Genomic DNA, 16,836 nt, shown 5'->3' on the forward strand with positions numbered 1-16,836 from the left:
GCGATATGTTTCATACTTTATTTCATATTAATGTATTATTGAATAAAAGTGGCAGCTTCCATTCAAGTATTTTTCTCTCGGAAACCATAAAGGCTGTAGTTACCACACTTGGTAGAGATGTTCACAATCCAGTTGTCTGCCTGTCTGTCTATGGTTGCGTTCGGAAATATGTGCACCGGGAGCGCACTCACTTATTGGTTTGTATTGGACCAGTGCGTTCAGTGCCTTATATCAGAACGCACCCTATATCTACTGTATGTTGTTTTCTGTTTGTTTTACATTCTGACCTCTGATCAGTAGAGTGGTGTCCATCTTTGAAGTTCATAAGTCCATCTCTGGACTTGTCACTCTTCATGGAGACACAGCTGGGTACAGGAGACTCTGGTCTCTGCTGATGAACCCTGACAGGATGATAACCAAGATTAAACATATGTATTGGTCAACTAGTCACAGTTGGGGGACATCTAAATATGAGACCAGTCATATATAAAACAGGACACCGTAAATGTAACGTACGTTGTTAAATTACTATGCCCGGGCGCTCGGGTGGCGCAGTGGTAAAGTCCACCCTGCCCACCGCCACTGAGGTTGTGGGTTCAAATCTACCGTGTCGCATCCTTCATTTCAAGAAATGTCCTTTTAAACAAACAAAATTATGACTAGATGTAAAATATCATTAAACATTAATACTACCAGACATACTGTAATATCTGAAATGTAAGTTATGATATGTGACTAATGGGAATTAGTCACATTAAGTCACATTCAGAAATTAACCGGTTACATTAATTACCATTATTCACAGTTCAGATATTCTACAGTATGTCTGGTGGTATTTTCATGATATTTTACATCTAGTCATAATTTAGTTTGGTTAACGGGAGATTTCTTGAAAGAATTTTGATATTAAATAATCATCCCAACACCTCTGATCAGTAGAGTGGTGTCCATCTTTGAAGTCAATCTGTCCATCCTTGGAGTGGTCACTCTTCATGGAGACACAGCTGAGTACAGGAGACTCTGGTCTCTGCTGATGAACCCTGACAGGATGATAACCAAGAGGGGAAATTGTCATTAATGTCTTTGTTTCATTTACTATATTTTTGGTGACCCCATGGCCTTTCATTTTATTCTACTTTAAAGGTTTTGCTGTTGTTTACAAGTGTTAATTTGTGTTAAAAGAGACTTGCAATAGTGTGGATTAATTCTCCCAATGCATTGCAGAAAGGCTATTGTATTGCTTACTTGTAAAAACATTGTTTTGAGCATTCTTCCTCATGGTAGCCTACAGTATGTGTGTGGGAATACACTGGTGTTTATTTTCTTTTAGAAAATGTCCATGAGCGTGTTCATGATTGTAATGCTCAACATTATTAGCCTGGTTCCATCCGGGTTTTCTATCTATCTATCTTGTTGTAATTGAGGTGTGATGATGCCACCTGTGTCTAAGTAGAACTAGTTAGTAGATTCTTCCCTGATTGGTCAAGTTAGCTTGTGACCAGGTGTAAAAGGTGTTTGGAACCTGGTAATCAGGTTGAGTTGTCTGTCTGTCTTCTGTGAGCTCCTGTTTGCAATTAAAACATGGCTAGTGTGTTGCTACTCTTAGCTCTATTTTACTGCACGTATTTAGTGTGGTTGCCTATAGTGCGTACCAAAAAAATCCTGAACGGGCGTCAACAAGTGCCATTTGGTAGCGCGGACATCTTGGTGGGGTATAAACAGGTTGACTTAACATTGAACCCCACAAGTATGTCTGCAGCTACTATGCCACGCCCCCTGTGGTGACGACACGTTGGCAAGCACTATAGGCAACCGACACTATTAATCTTGGGTGAGTTTATTAGAGTAACCTCAAAACTTTGGCACGCTGCTCCTGCCACAGTTTTGGCTGCACACAGTAGAGTCATAATGTCAAATCGACCAGCTTCATCAGGAATGGCTTGTATTTTGCTGAGCGATATGTTTCATACTTTATTTCATATTAATGTATTATTGAATAAAAGTGACAGCAAGTCCAATTCAAGTATTTGTCTCTCGGAAACCATAAAGGCTGTAGTTATACCACACTTGGTAGAGATGTTCACAATCCAGTTGTCTGTATGTGGTTGCGTTCGGATATGCGCACCGGGAGCGCACTCACTTGTTGGTTTGTATTGGACCAGTGCGCTCAGTGCCTTATATCCGAACGCACCCTATATCTACTGTATGTTGTTTTCTGTTCGTTTTACATTCTGACCTCTGGTCAGTAGAGTGGTGTCCATCTTTGGAGTTAATGTGTCCACCCTTGGACTTGTCACTCTTCAAGGAGACACAGCTGGGTACAGGAGACTCTGGTCTCTGCTGATGAACCCTGACAAGATGAAACCAAGATGAAACACTGTATTTATTATCATTTTTTATTATTATTTTCAATTCACTTTTTATTGTATTTTTGGTGAAGATTTTAAAATAGATTTGCAATACTGTGAATTCCCTTAATTAATTACATATTATATTATACTACAGAACTTAAAAAATATATATACATAATGTTTGGAGCCCTTAAAGGCTCTTCTCCTCGGGTATTCAATACAAGTTTATCTTTATTTAAGACTCAAGGTTTAATTTAAACCACAATAACTCTGTTGACTCTAGACAACAGCATGAATCAGGTTCCATCAGGTTTCTTAAAAGGCCTTGACAGGTAAGCACCTCAAGTTATCAAACAACTGGCGTGCTGTGTGTGTGTGTGTGTGTGTGTGTGTGTGTGTGTGTGTGTGTGTGTGTGTGTGTGTGTGTGTGTGTGTGTGTGTGTGTGTGTGTGTGTGTGTGTGTGTGTGTGTGTGTGTGTGTGTGTGTGTGTGTGTGTGTGTGTGTGTGTGTGTGTGTGTGTGTATCTGTCTATGTTATTCTGTTTGTTTTACATTCTGACCTCTGATCAGTAGAGTGGTGTCCATCTTTGAAGTTAATGTGTCCACCCTTGGACTTGTCACTCTTCAAGGAGACACAGCTGGGTACAGGAGACTCTGGTCTCTGCTGATGAACCCTGACAGGATGATAACCAATATGGAACATTGTATTTATACATTTTTGTTATATTACAAAAGTTAAAAAATTATGCTTGGAAGGCTTACATGGCTCTTCCTCGGGTATCTTCTACTACTCAATCAGAGAGCTGTCCCTTTTGGAACCTCAACCTCTTACGTACAACTCACGGCCAAAGCACTGCTCCACTTCTCTCCCAACTTGCTACAAAAATCGCTCATGCAAAAGTATATAAGTACTTCTATTTTATTTTCCACCTTCACGTGTCTCCTTTTATAATAATCATAAAGTGCTCTATATTTCAGCTCGCAATTTACTTCCGCCAGGTCTTTTTTACAAGCTAACGATGCGGCCGTTTCACAATCTTGCCTTAAAAACGGTCGCCCCGGATCGCACTGAACGGTCTGGAGTGAGCAATCTGCGCCTAATTGTCTCGCCCCTAAACACGGTCGCCCCCCATCGCAACGAACGGTCTGTGGGCGATCTGCTTCTAAACAGGTGCAGAGCGTTTATTTATTAAGGACGCCCATGCATTCTCCACTGTTGAACGTGCACCCTTTACGTGCATATCTGCTTGCACATAATTATTTTGTTGTTAAGTTGAAATAATAGTTGTACAAGTTGTAGTAACAGTGTTGTATAATTATAAATAAAGTATAAGGAATGACAGTATATATATATATATATATATATATATATATATATATATATATATATATATATATATATATATATATATATACACACACATATATATATTTATATTTATATATATATATATATATATATATATATATATATATATATATATATATATATATATATATATATATACACACACACACACACACACACACACACACACACACAAACCGTTAACATCCTAACGAGAATCGGTGGGAGAAGAGTATGTGTTTTGGACAAACAGCAGCGCAGTGCTCATGTTCGTTGTGTGAAGCTTAATGTCACAGTGCTTGCATTGGAGCGCCTCAGTGCGGCTGCAGAGTTCATGTGCAACCTCTTGCACAACCTCATATATATATATATATATATATATATATATATATATATGTGTATGTGTGTACATATATATATATATATATATATATATATATATATATATATATATATATATATATATATATATATATATATACACATACATATATATATACACACACACACACACACACACACACACACACACACACACACACACACACACACACACACACACACACAAACCGTTAACATCCTAACGAGAATCGGTGGGAGAAGAGATATTGTGTGTTTTGGACAAACAGCAGCGTAGTGCTCATGTTCGTTGTGTGGTGTTGTTGGTATCACAACACCTCCAAGGCCTTAAAAACAAGGCTCCAAACATCCCAAAACAAACTTGTAAGGCTACTTCTTGGCCTCAATCACAGAACCCATCTAACCCCTGCTCATTTTGCTAGGATTGGATGGCTTAGGGTTGAGGACAGAGTACAGCAACTTGCTATGGGCCTGGTCTTCAAGATACACCATAACATTGGGATCCCCCTGTATTTGTCAAAATACTTCAAAAATGTTAATGAAGTCCATGATCATAACACCAGAGGCAGCTCCACTGATCATGTTCAACCCAGATTTGGCTCAACTAAGGGTATGAACTCGTTCTCATGCTATTCATCAAAAATGTGGAATGCCCTACCAAAAGGAGTAAAGGAGTGTAAAACCCTACTCACTTTCAAAACTGCCCTAAAGATACACCTTCAGGAGGCTGCAATTCGAAAATGGCCCCTGTCTAAGTCTTAACCTACCCCTCCCTACCCCCCCCCCCCTCCTTCATTTTCCTCTTTTGTATATATATATATATATATATTTTTTTTTTTCTCTCGTCATACCAGTAACCTGAAAGCTGATTGTATGACATTCTGTATAGTAGTGTGTATATCTGCCTGCCTCTTATATTTCATCATGATTTGTGTGCATGGGGTTCTCATCTTAAACAAGCGTAATGCTTAATGAGGGTTTCCAGTTTAGTAGACCTTGTATTGTGAATTTGTACTTCCATGTACTGTTATGTACTGTCATGTACTATTCTCATGTCTTTCTAAATAAACTACATCAATCAATCAATCAAAGCTTAATGTCACAGTGTTTGCGTTGGAGCGCCTCAGTGCGGCTGCAGAGTTCATGTGCAACCTCTTGCACAACCTCTGTGGCTTCACAGTTTCCCGTTTTCCTTCACCGTGTCTGTGTCTGTGTCTGCCTGGGTGCGCGAGCGCCATGTTCGCTGTTCGCCATGTGTTGTCTGCCTCAGCCCAGGGTTGCCAGGTTGCGCGACCAACAAGCAATGCACACACACAATTCCTTTGCATCTTTCCCTTTCGTTTTTTCTCCCTTTGTACTCCATTAATCTCAGAGCTAGACCACACTAGGTCTCCAGGGACCCACAAGGGTCTTCAGGGACCCCTGTGATGTTTCGCAGGGGTCTGAAGGGGGGTCTGTGATGTTTTGCAGGGGTCAGAAGGGGTCCGCGATGTTTCGTGGGGGTCCCAAGACTCCCAGGGGGTCTATGTGGGACCGAGGTGGGTCCCCACTGGGTTGCCCATGTGGGCTTTAGGTGGGTTCTACCTGGGCCCTAGGTGGGCCCCAACTAGGCAAGTCTATGTGGGACCGAGGTGGGTCCCAACTGGGACTGAGCCCTCGGTGGAACCCAACTAGGCTATTCTATGTGGTACCGAACCTTATTCGACAGACAGGGGGACAGACAGAGGGTACATACACACATGATGGGATAGCGTCCGTCTACCGACGGTAAACGGGCGGAAGTCCCATACACACCCATGTTATCGCGACCGTTCTTCCGGTTTTAAACTTAACATGGGTGTGTATGGGACTTCCGCCCGTTTACCGTCGGTAGACGGACGCTATCCCATCATGTGTGTATGTACCCACACAGGGACAGAGAAAGAGAGGCGCACAGGACACTCAGCGTTGCCATGTCCTCTGATTATAAGCGAATATGCCTTACTTTTCACCAGTGTTGCCATGTCCGAATATTATAAGCGACTTCGGCCTACTTTCACACAATACTCTCGCTCACACTGTGAGGTGGCTGTAAGTTGGATCTGCGATGCGAAGTGTACGACGCGTCACGCTAGATGTGAGGGCCGCGCAGCGGCCCGAACTTCTAGTTCAATTCAATTTCAGACTCAAGGTCGATATAAAAAAAAAGACAAACAATAAAAAAAACATAAAAGTAGTCATCACACCTAGACAGTCCACATAACATATTTACAGTCTATAGAGGCTGTTGCACTAATGTCTCTACATCATAGAAGAGAAGCAATTAGAACTTTACAGGATTAATTTAAACCACAATAACTCTGTTGACTCTAGACAATAGGCATGAATTTGTAAATCAGTTTTTTTAAAGGCTTGACAGGTAGGCACCCAAAGTTATCAAACACCTGGTGTGCTCTGTGCCAATATGTGTGTGTGTATGTGTGAGGTACTAGAGGTACAATGGCCCCGATTCATAACGAGGGTCGTAAATATGGGGTAAATAAAGTTCGTAAAGGCAGGTCGTATTTTGGTAGTCACAAACGGACGTGCAATTCCCAAAGGGGTTCGTATATCACAGAGACGTGCGTACGACCAGCTCTATATTATAATGACAGCCAGCTGGGCGTGAAAATCCCGAGAGGTTCATTTACATTGCTCCACGCCCCATTTTGCACCATAAAAGGCGTGAACCGTGACTCAGCAGTTTCTCTCTGATCAAATCTGTCACTTTACGGCACAGTGTTGCCATGTCCGCTTATTATAAGCGAATTTGGGCTTATTCTTCTGTAAAGTTGCTTGTAAATATTGGTAGCTGTGGGGTGCGTTTTTTTGGCTTGTTTCTAAAGTGTAGTTGATTATTTGGGCGTGCTTCACAATTGTTCAATTATTTTAACCGGTGGTTGTCAAATATTTTTATGTCATGGACCCCCAAGTTAATATGTAGGCTAAAATCCCTATAAGCCCCATCTGAAAATGTGTTGTGCCAGCTGGAGCCCCTTACCAGATTTGTGTTGTTAGAATGTTTAAAAAATATTCCAAATATTCCACATTTTATTGCAAGATTTGTTTTGAAAATAGCAGATCTACAAGCTCACATCGCATCACGAAGTGCTTTGAGCTTGTAGATTGGCTTGTAGATCGGCTATCTCCAATGTATACACTACAGTATATCATTTCAATGTATACAATATATATATATAGGTTTACAGACAGTTCTCATATGGCTAGCTTCTTTTGGGCTTATTTTCATAGACCTGGTTGCTTATTTCTCTCACAAAATCTGGCAACACTGGAGCTGGGAGTTTAACTTCTTGTCCAAACTTACAGATGTCGGCCGCCGCATTGCCTTGACACTGACAGAGAACTTGAACATCATTCTGATCTGTCTGGAAGCGAGTCCCACTATTGCACGATGGATCAGCTGAACGTAATGTGTAATGTTTACAAGGTTTAACCCCGCCAGCAAATAATAGACTAATAACCTGGAAAGGATATTTCATAAGTCTTTTCTACTGAACATTGCTCACGTTTACCGAGGTAAAAAGATGATGATGAAAATAAATCCAGGGCATACAAATGGAACGCTGCTATCCGATTATGGACCAGAGCTTATTGATTACTTATTGATTAAATTAGTTAATTTTGTATTAATATATCACTGTCCTACGTCGGAATGGGGAATGGACACAGCTTTCATCCATGGTAAAAATGTATTAGGCTGTTGTGTGTGGCGTTCATGTGATCAATATACAGTAGAGTAGCCTACAGTAGGCTATTACAAATGAATACCGCGGCACGTACGGACAGGTGCGTCAGTCCCTCCGCAGTTTCATTAAGGCATGATAGCCTATTTTCATTATTACGTGAACTGACACTTTGGCTCAGATGGCCCGCTGGCAAACACATACTGAGGGACCCAATTCAGCTCTAAATGGAACTGATAGCCTAGAAAATAAATAAAAAGCGGTGGAATCTACATCATGTCTATATCATGCATAGGCTACAAGCAATACATCGTTTGACATTTTTATTTTATTTTTTATATATATGTGTTGACAAATGTTGGGCATATATATATTTTATTTGAGGTTTGCCACTGTTGTAATTGATTTTGGCATGAAGAATAAAGCATTCTAAAGACATACGCACATTTCAGCCCTGGTAAGACAGCCTCGGGGCTGACCTGAGAACGTGCGCTCCTGACGCACAAAACACAGACCAAAAACCGTTTATGAATCCGACTGCAGGTGTAGGATTTGCCCTGAATGCCGGTACGTACAAAATATGGTCGTAAATCCCTTTATGAATCCGGGCCACTGTCTCTCTTTTAAGACAATTGTTTGGTTATAGTGGGGCAGCTAAGCTCATATATGGAAGGTATTGTGCATTTTATGAAAGAAGCATGAAACTTTCTACAGTGTTTCTTTATATCATGAAGTTTGTTTTCAGACGTGGAATCATTTCTGACCTCTGAATCTTGTCAGAGGCTGAACATTGTATTTGAACATTGTATTTATAATTTTTTCTTGGCGTTTTAATTACTTCCTGTAAATGCAAACGTACTGCTTGATGACAAAGATAGACTCTTATGAAAATAAATTAATCTTGATTAATCAGACAGTGCATTGCTCGTTTGCCTCTGCAAATTAGCTGGCCAGCTGGCAAAAAAAAACAAAAAACATTTCATCACAACTTTAAATTGATGGTAACTTTTGTACAAAACTAACCTACTTGTCAGATAAATGTGATCTGTTGAGTCAGCTGAATGTGTCAACGCAGGGAATTAAGCAGCACAGTGTTTTTGGTTTCAGACAAAAGTGAGGGGTTCAAGAGAAAAAACTCCTTTGGAACAGGAGAGTCAAAGAGGGGAGAATGAATATGTTCCCACACCTGAGTGAAACTTTGCATAGTGCAGGATACTGTATTGGGTGTGCACTGTCGTTCATTGCTATCTTGTTTTCTGTTTGTTTTACATTCTGACCTCTGATCAGTAGAGTGGTGTCCATCTTTGAAGTCAATCTGTCCACCCTTGGACTTGTCACTCTTCATGGAGACACAGCTGGGTGCAGGAGACTCTGGTCTGTGCTGATGAACTCTGACAGGATGATAACCCAGATGAATCATTGTATTTATTAAATGTTTTTGTTTTCTGTTTTTGTTTAGTGTTTTTCAATTCACTTTTTATAAAATGTGTTGGTGATCTGATGGCCTTTCCTTTTACTACAATTCAAAAGTGTTGCTGTTGTTTACAACATGTGTAAATTCAATTTTAAAATAAATTTGCAATACTGTGAATTCCCCTAATTAATTACAAATTGTATTATATTACAAAAGTAAAAAATAATGTTTGGAGCCCTAACAGGCTCTTCCTCAGATATTCTATTCAATTCAATCTTTATTTCACACTCAAGGTCCATAAAGAAAAAGACAAACAATAAAAACATAAAAGCAGTCATCATACAGACAGTAGGCTACACATAAGATATTTACTGTCTAGAGGCTGTTGCGCCAATGCCTCCACAACAACTGTCTGCTGTGCCAATATGTGTGAATGTGTGTATGTGTGAGGTAATAGAGGTAGAGTGTTTCTCTTTTGCATAGTGCAGGATACTGTATTGGTTGTGCACTGTCGTGCATTGCTATCTTGTTTTTTGTTTGTTTTACATTCTGACCTCTGATCAGTAGAGTGGTGTCCATCTTTGAAGTCAATCTGTCCACCCTTGGACTTGTCACTCTTCATGGAGACACAGCTGGGTACAGGAGACTCTGGTCTCTGCTGATGAACCCTGACAGGATGATAAGCAGTAAGGGACATTGTATTTATTTATTTATTTCCTTTTGTTTCATTTACAATTTGGTGACACCAAGACATTTGTTGGCACAATGATATATTTATGTCCTCATCATGACCATGGGTACGCTCTAAACGTGTGAAAAATGTATTTTTAATTTCACCATGTCTTTAAAGTTTTTGTTTACAATGTGTGTTCATTTGTTTAAAAGAGACTTGCAATACTGTGGATTCTCCCAATTTATTTGCACAATTTGTTTGTAATAGACTATTACTACTTGGGAACAATGCAAGTTGGGAATGCATGGCTCACCTTGTTATGCAATACCCGTTATATCGGTCGTCAGAGTACCCGGTGTAACTGTCTGTCTGTCTGTCTGTGTCCCTTTTGTGCCCATATGGAAAAGTCCTTGTGCAGTGGTAAACATCAGTGGAGAATGTGTGGAGAATGTCTGAAGGACTAAGTAATCAGATGGCAGGTGTGGGGAATTTGCCAGGTGTGGGGAATTTGCCAAATCAAGCTTAGGCTGTGGTTGCCATGGCAATCAATTGGTCTATTTGGGCGTTTTCTGGCGGTTCTGGACAACCGCTTTTCCGACCGACTCGACACAGACACTGCACTCCCGCGGGTTATCGTCGACGCTCATGCCCAATTTAAAGTCGGTCGGTCGTCATACGGTCGTCATACGGTTCTCAAGATATGTAAATTACAGATGTAAGTATACAGACATTCTGTGCATTCATTGTAATAAGTGTGAAAACAATGTTTGGAGCCCTTATAGACTCTTCCTCAGGTTTGTCTGAGGGAATACATGTGCAGTTGTTTTTCCATAATGAGTTATGGATTGCAGATTAAGATGCTGCACTTACTATGACTGCATCAGCCAACCGTAGGTTCAAATATACTTTAGTTTATAATTGTAGAATAGTGACTTTGTAGCACAGACTTGTTTTCTTGTCACTTTATTGAATTGTCCACTTACCCAGTTGTTGGTTGACTAGGATCCATGCTGCTTACTGGGATCTTGTACTTTATAGATCACTCAGGATAACAGCGTCTGTTGAATGACAATATTGTAAATTGTTGTAATTGTAATAATACTGTAGATTGTCATGTACATTGATAGTTACAATACATCTCCAAGTTGTATAATAATCTGACACCAAGCTGAAGGCTTCGTTCTCTGGATTATTTAAAACATTTTCTCCGGTTCTGTTTAAAAACGAAAGCAGGGTGAAAACATGGCAGAGCGACCTTATAGCACACTGTGATGTAAGCAACACAGCTGCAGCTAATCCAATTGATGTGTGTTAGATTTAGGTATGTCAATAACTGAGTTTCCATTCAAATGTATTGGAAATATTAACCATTCCATCCACTAACATTATGCAAATATTGGTTCACGGTACAAGCAGTAGGTGGCACTATTTTGCCAGTCAGGTGAAATGCATATTTATTAGACTAACTATTATTTGATTATCTTTTGTCCAGAAATAATATTTTACACAGACTGCCTGGTTCTGCTGCCGGAAAATGCACTCGCTCCTTCTGCTCTGTGGATCCTAAAAAATGTGTGTGTGCAAATGACTGGATATAATAGGCAGGCTGTAGACCGGACATGAACACTGAATAAAAATGGAAAGCAGGCTTTTCACAGCGATGTGTTGTAGAAAAGCCAATTGACGCGAGGTTGTCAAAGTAAACGAGTCGTCTCGTCTTTAAACGCAGCTAAGAGCAGCTGATGCTGTAGAGTAGGCCACATAAGCTTGTCATGTCTTTCCCTAGGAAAGGGAAACCAGGTTTTTAGATAAGACAAGAAAGGGACAGAAAACAGTCTGAGGGAAAACAACTCCTCACTCATTCTGTTCAAATCATGTATACTTTACATTACCAGGTTTTTTTTTTTACAATTTGGACAGAATAGCAATTTTTACATTGAGGTGCCCACTCTTCCTTAGTGGTACACTCCTCTTGTATCCTTATATTGATGCTTAATTGTAAATAAGAGAGAAAAGTTGTCCAGATAGAACAGCAGGGACCACCTTAAAAGATCTGTTTTCTCTGCTCCGACACAAGGACTCACGGGACGCACACACAACATATCGTCTAAGTTGTCAAGCTTTAATTGGTGGTTTAAATTAAAGAACATAACTGGGAATGAGGTTATTAAGTCGATATGTAAACATATCACGGATGTGTCTCACATTACCACCTCTATGTATTCATTGGCTGAATATATGAGACAATATGCCCTTGGGCACAGACATGACAAAAGCCCTATTTTCCCCAGCTCCTGCTCTATGTATTCATAGGCTGATTATGAGACAAAGTTCAACTGGGCACAGACATGAAAAATTTGTTTTCTCCTTTACTTCATTCTGTTCTTCGCTGAACGTTCATGCTGCAGCTTTTACCTTACAGTACATTAAGCTTCCAGTCTAGAGACGTGTATTTGTTCTAGTATATTATGTAGAACAAATGAAACAGTTATTTATTGTTTTCATGTCAAGGAATATTTTTGGGCGGTGAAACCGTCCCTATAAGTGAGGTTTGGATATTTGTACAACAAATCCTGCGCTGTGATTGGCCAAAAATTTACCCCGCCTAACCCTGCACCGTGATTGGCCAATCAGTCTATTCAGGACTGTGATTGGCCAGTGTCACATGACACATGTGCATAGCCCTATATAAGAAACCATCACTTTAAAAAAACTATAAAAATTTTTTTTTTAAGTTATGGTTTCTTTCATCATGAAGAGTGTTTCAATAAATGTATTTATTTTTTGTACATGATTGGTTGACTCCATTCAGTATTGTGATTAGCTAGCAAGACACCACCCACTTCACACAGGGTGTGATTTTTTTCATTTTCAAGGTTTTTACAAATTATTCGAACATAGTTAAACTGCTCCTAATTTAGCTGGGGACCCCTGGAACCCCCTCAACGGCCGATTGAGAACCACTGTTCTAGTACATTATGATATAAACCACTTCCACTTACCCTACATTAATCCGTATGCATTCGTCATCGCAAAACAAAATGGAGTCTGGACTGTTCATTTCACTGTGCTGCTCAGTCGTATCAAAATGGTTCACTGTGAACCGTTCTATCTCTATTGTACTTCTGTTTCTATCATACTGGGTGTGTCTATAGTTCTGTGTCTTCCTCTAGCAGTGGAGTTATGTTGCAACAGCTCGTAGTTGCCCCGCCTATATGTACTGTAGTCATAGGCTGAATATGAGACAAAGTTCCCCTGGGCACAGACATGAAAAAGTCAACACACACACACACGCACGCGCGCGCACGCGCGCGCACACACACACACACACACACACACACACACACACACACACACACACACACACACACACACACACACACATTTTTACAGGCTGGGGCGGCACCCTGCAACATTTCGTCAGCTTGTAGATCTGCTATTTTCAAATAGCCGATATATAGATTTAAAGTGGTTAAACTTATGATGTGATTAACTAATTCTGCAGGGGACCCCCAAGAACGCCTCAAGGACACCTGGTGGTCCCCAGAGCCCACTTTGAAAACCACTGAGCTTAAGCAATTCAGCTGAAAGCAGCTCTGTCAGTTATAACACACGCATTTATTTAACTTTTATAGTGATATATTGTTTTTATGATAAATCAACATTCTTCCACATAATCTAAGTAGAGCCAAACACATTCATGATGGTCATGGAGGCTAATTTCTTCTTTGCCAATATGTAATCCTTGTCAATACAATTAATTTATTAAACTGTCAGCTTGTAGCATTTGGGCATAATGTCGGCTGCAATGACCGTGACAGGTTAAAACCTGCACTTTACACTTGTGCACAGACCTGTAATGACAGCTCTCCCTGCATCAAAGCCATTGGAGGGAGAGAAAGAGAGCGAGTGGGGAGTCAGTCAGTTAGAAAGTGCAAGAAGTGCCTAAATAGGCGAGGCAATGTTCTTTAGTTTTTTCCTTTACGTAATTTTTGTATTCTTACTACCTCGCTGAACCACAGTTCTAGTATATGCATTATAATAAACCACTTGCCCTACATTAAATACATTGGTCCTCCAGAGTCTGGACTGTTCGTGTCACTGTGTTGCTCATTCATATCAAAATGGACGACATTGTCTCACTATGAACATCGTCACCATACTCACTTAAAAATGTAGTAAAATAAATATAATAACTTCCCTACAGGCAACCGCTGTAGGGAAGTAAAAATGGAAGTCATCGCATATTATTCTAGACCATTAGTTCACAACCTTTTTAGACTGAGTGCCACATCAGAAAATATGTGGCTCTCCAAGTTCCACCATTATGACTTAACAGACAGTAGCGTATATACCTTCCCCATCTTATTCAGCTATACTGTATATGCAAAATTAACACGGAATGACTTTTTCACAGTTGTGTACATTATGGTAAGTAGCACTAAAACTGGCACTTTAAGTCCTGCAGTTGTCACACAAGGCGACAGACAGACAGACAGGCAGACAGACAGACAGACAGGCAGACAGGCAGACAGGCAGACAGACAGACAGACAGACAGACAGACAGACAGACAGACAGACGCACACGCACACGCACACGCACACGCACACGCACACGCACACACACACACCAAAGTGATTGAAAACACTGTAGTGTGCATGCCAGGTGGCTAGGTGGCGGTGAGACGCGCTGCCAGATAGACCAGTCGTGCATGTGTAGAACCACTTCCGTTCTACTTCCTATCACAGAGCGAAGGGGAGCAAAGAGTTCCACTCTGGAAGGGGGTTTCACTTTGTTGTGGTTTCAACCTGATAATGTATTTTGTCGTTTTCTCTTGTCGTCTAGACGGGGCCCTATAGTTTCCCTATAATCTCAACTCTACTGCTGGTTTTCACTTTAGCTGTATAACCAATCATTAATTTAGACCAGGGACATCAGGTGAATGCAGGTAAAACAGAATTCTTCCTCATAATCTAAGCAGAACTATGTCTGCACATTATGATGTTTTTTATGTATGTAATTCAAATACATGCTGCCTTAAAGGGGAATACCACTCATTTTCAACAATGAACCATGTCATAATATACCTTAGAGCTGTCCAGCTGAAACAGTGCGACTTAAGACTTGTTAAAGCATTTTCAGCCAATTGATTTCTATTCTCTACAAGTACTCTAGCCCCCAAAGGTTTAAATGATGAACTATTATTGAATGTGATGCTGTGATGTGTAGGCTGTATGCCTCTGGGTAGTTTTGATATGATACTTGTCTAACTCGTTATTTTTCCTTTTGTGTCCTGATCAACAGTATTATAAGCTTGCTGTTTTGTGTGTGATGTCCTACTGGACTGGTGTATTTGGAATGTTAGACCCTTACACCTGTAATTTACTAAGTCTGACCCTCAATACATTTATTGGATATTATGCCCTCCTGGGATACAACATTTTGTGCTTGAATTTTGTTATTATATCCATGTTTTTCTCATGTTCTGTAAGAATACTTATTTTTACTGTGGAAAAGTACCAGCTCCACTCATATGGGCCACCCCCTGCTCCATGGTAACATAGTGTGTGGCTTTGATTGGCCCGCACCTCTCTGAGAGATGTCATATATACTGGCTGTGTGCCATTTGCTTCTTTATGCCTGATGAAGGTCCAAGCGGCCGAAACGTTGCATCCTAAATAAAAACCTCTTTATAAGTGAAGACAGTGTGCGGGACTCCCTCTCCCTTTTTCTTCCATATTATCTACAAGTACAATGTCTTCTGAAATGTGATATATAACCTACTACAAATCGTACTGTTTCAGCTGGAAGTGAGATTCCCCATTCAAGTGAATGCAGCCAAGAGGGCGGGCCAAAGAGTACACCTTCCGTATGTCACTGATCACATGACTTTTTATATTTTATTTCCACACAACAGCTCTAAGGTATATTATGACATGGTTCAATGTTGAAAATGAGTGGTATTCCCCTTTAACCAGCCTATAGTATACGGGTCAAAGACGTATAAGGTTTTCAAGGTATCACAAAATTCAAAAAGCAATTAAAATAATATTATCAGCTATGCCCTAATATTATCTATAATTAAGAATAAATCCAATAATTATATTTTATTGTCATTCATATGAATGTACCCTATAAAATGTTCAGTGTAACACAAAGTGTTTAAATGAAATAAAATAAAATAAAATAATGCCCATTTTTCATAATCACAAGGTTATAAATCAATGCGTGTGCTATCCAAAAGTTACCATCCAGTCAAAACAATTATTTTATTTTCAATATCACATTGATGTACAACGGGTGGGTCGCACACATGAACGCACATTCACTCGGGAGCACAAGCACGCACGTATGAATGAACAAATGTGCGGGTGTGCACACACACACTGTGCGGGTGCGCGCGCACACACACACACACACACACACACACACACACACACACACACACACACACACACACACACACACACACACACACACACACACACACACAAAATAGTAAAACGCTATTACATGCCACCACTATACAGCAAAACTTTGGATGCTCGGTACACAGCAGGACTTGGATCAGCAGAGAAAAAATGATCACATCATGACAATCAATGAACCAGCTGAGTTGTAAATGATAGGTTTGCTGTTATTGTTGATTTGAGCTCAAATCACAAACTGTAAGTCACTTGACTGAGTTACAGTCAGAACATTGAGACATACACACGCATGCATGCACGCACACGCACACCACAGAGATAGCTCCCACTCTAAAAGTAAGTCATAACTTTCATCTTCAACAGGATGTGGTTGATCTTATGCTGCTGTTCTGAACAATATGTGAGGTTATGATGCACGTCAGCTACAGTATAATATGCAGTTATAAATCACAAATGTAATATGATAAAACAGCCTTCTTCCACATAATCTAAGCTGAGATATGTCTGCATATTAATGATGGTTTTGACGTATTTTGTTG

The 16,836-nt window shown here is 40.1% G+C and overlaps 2 protein-coding genes across 4 annotated transcripts in view; both read right to left on the minus strand.

The window, feature by feature from the left end:
- LOC308080976 (uncharacterized protein) overlaps positions 1-16,836 on the minus strand; it is a 1,029,623-nt gene that overhangs the window by 483,872 nt on the left and 528,915 nt on the right. Inside the window, exons 6-11 of one of the 3 annotated variants that reach the window (XM_080457385.1) lie at positions 9,750-9,863; positions 9,059-9,172; positions 2,912-3,025; positions 2,237-2,350; positions 927-1,040; positions 288-401 (exon numbers count right to left, since the gene is read on the minus strand). In XM_080457385.1, coding sequence (XP_080313511.1) covers positions 288-401; positions 927-1,040; positions 2,237-2,350; positions 2,912-3,025; positions 9,059-9,172; positions 9,750-9,863 — 684 coding nt within the window. The remainder of the gene's footprint in view (positions 1-287; positions 402-926; positions 1,041-2,236; positions 2,351-2,911; positions 3,026-9,058; positions 9,173-9,749; positions 9,864-16,836) is intronic. The other 2 variants (XM_080457383.1, XM_080457384.1) reach the window with 2 other exon arrangements.
- LOC308080972 (uncharacterized protein) overlaps positions 1-16,836 on the minus strand; it is a gene marked incomplete at its 3' end in the record, with an annotated part of 220,493 nt that overhangs the window by 179,753 nt on the left and 23,904 nt on the right. The gene's annotated exons all lie outside the window — the stretch shown is intronic.

Source organism: Gymnoscopelus braueri (assembly GCF_963280865.1).
Source record: "Gymnoscopelus braueri genome assembly, contig: SUPER_24_unloc_1, whole genome shotgun sequence".
NCBI classification, from domain to species: domain Eukaryota; kingdom Metazoa; phylum Chordata; class Actinopteri; order Myctophiformes; family Myctophidae; genus Gymnoscopelus; species Gymnoscopelus braueri.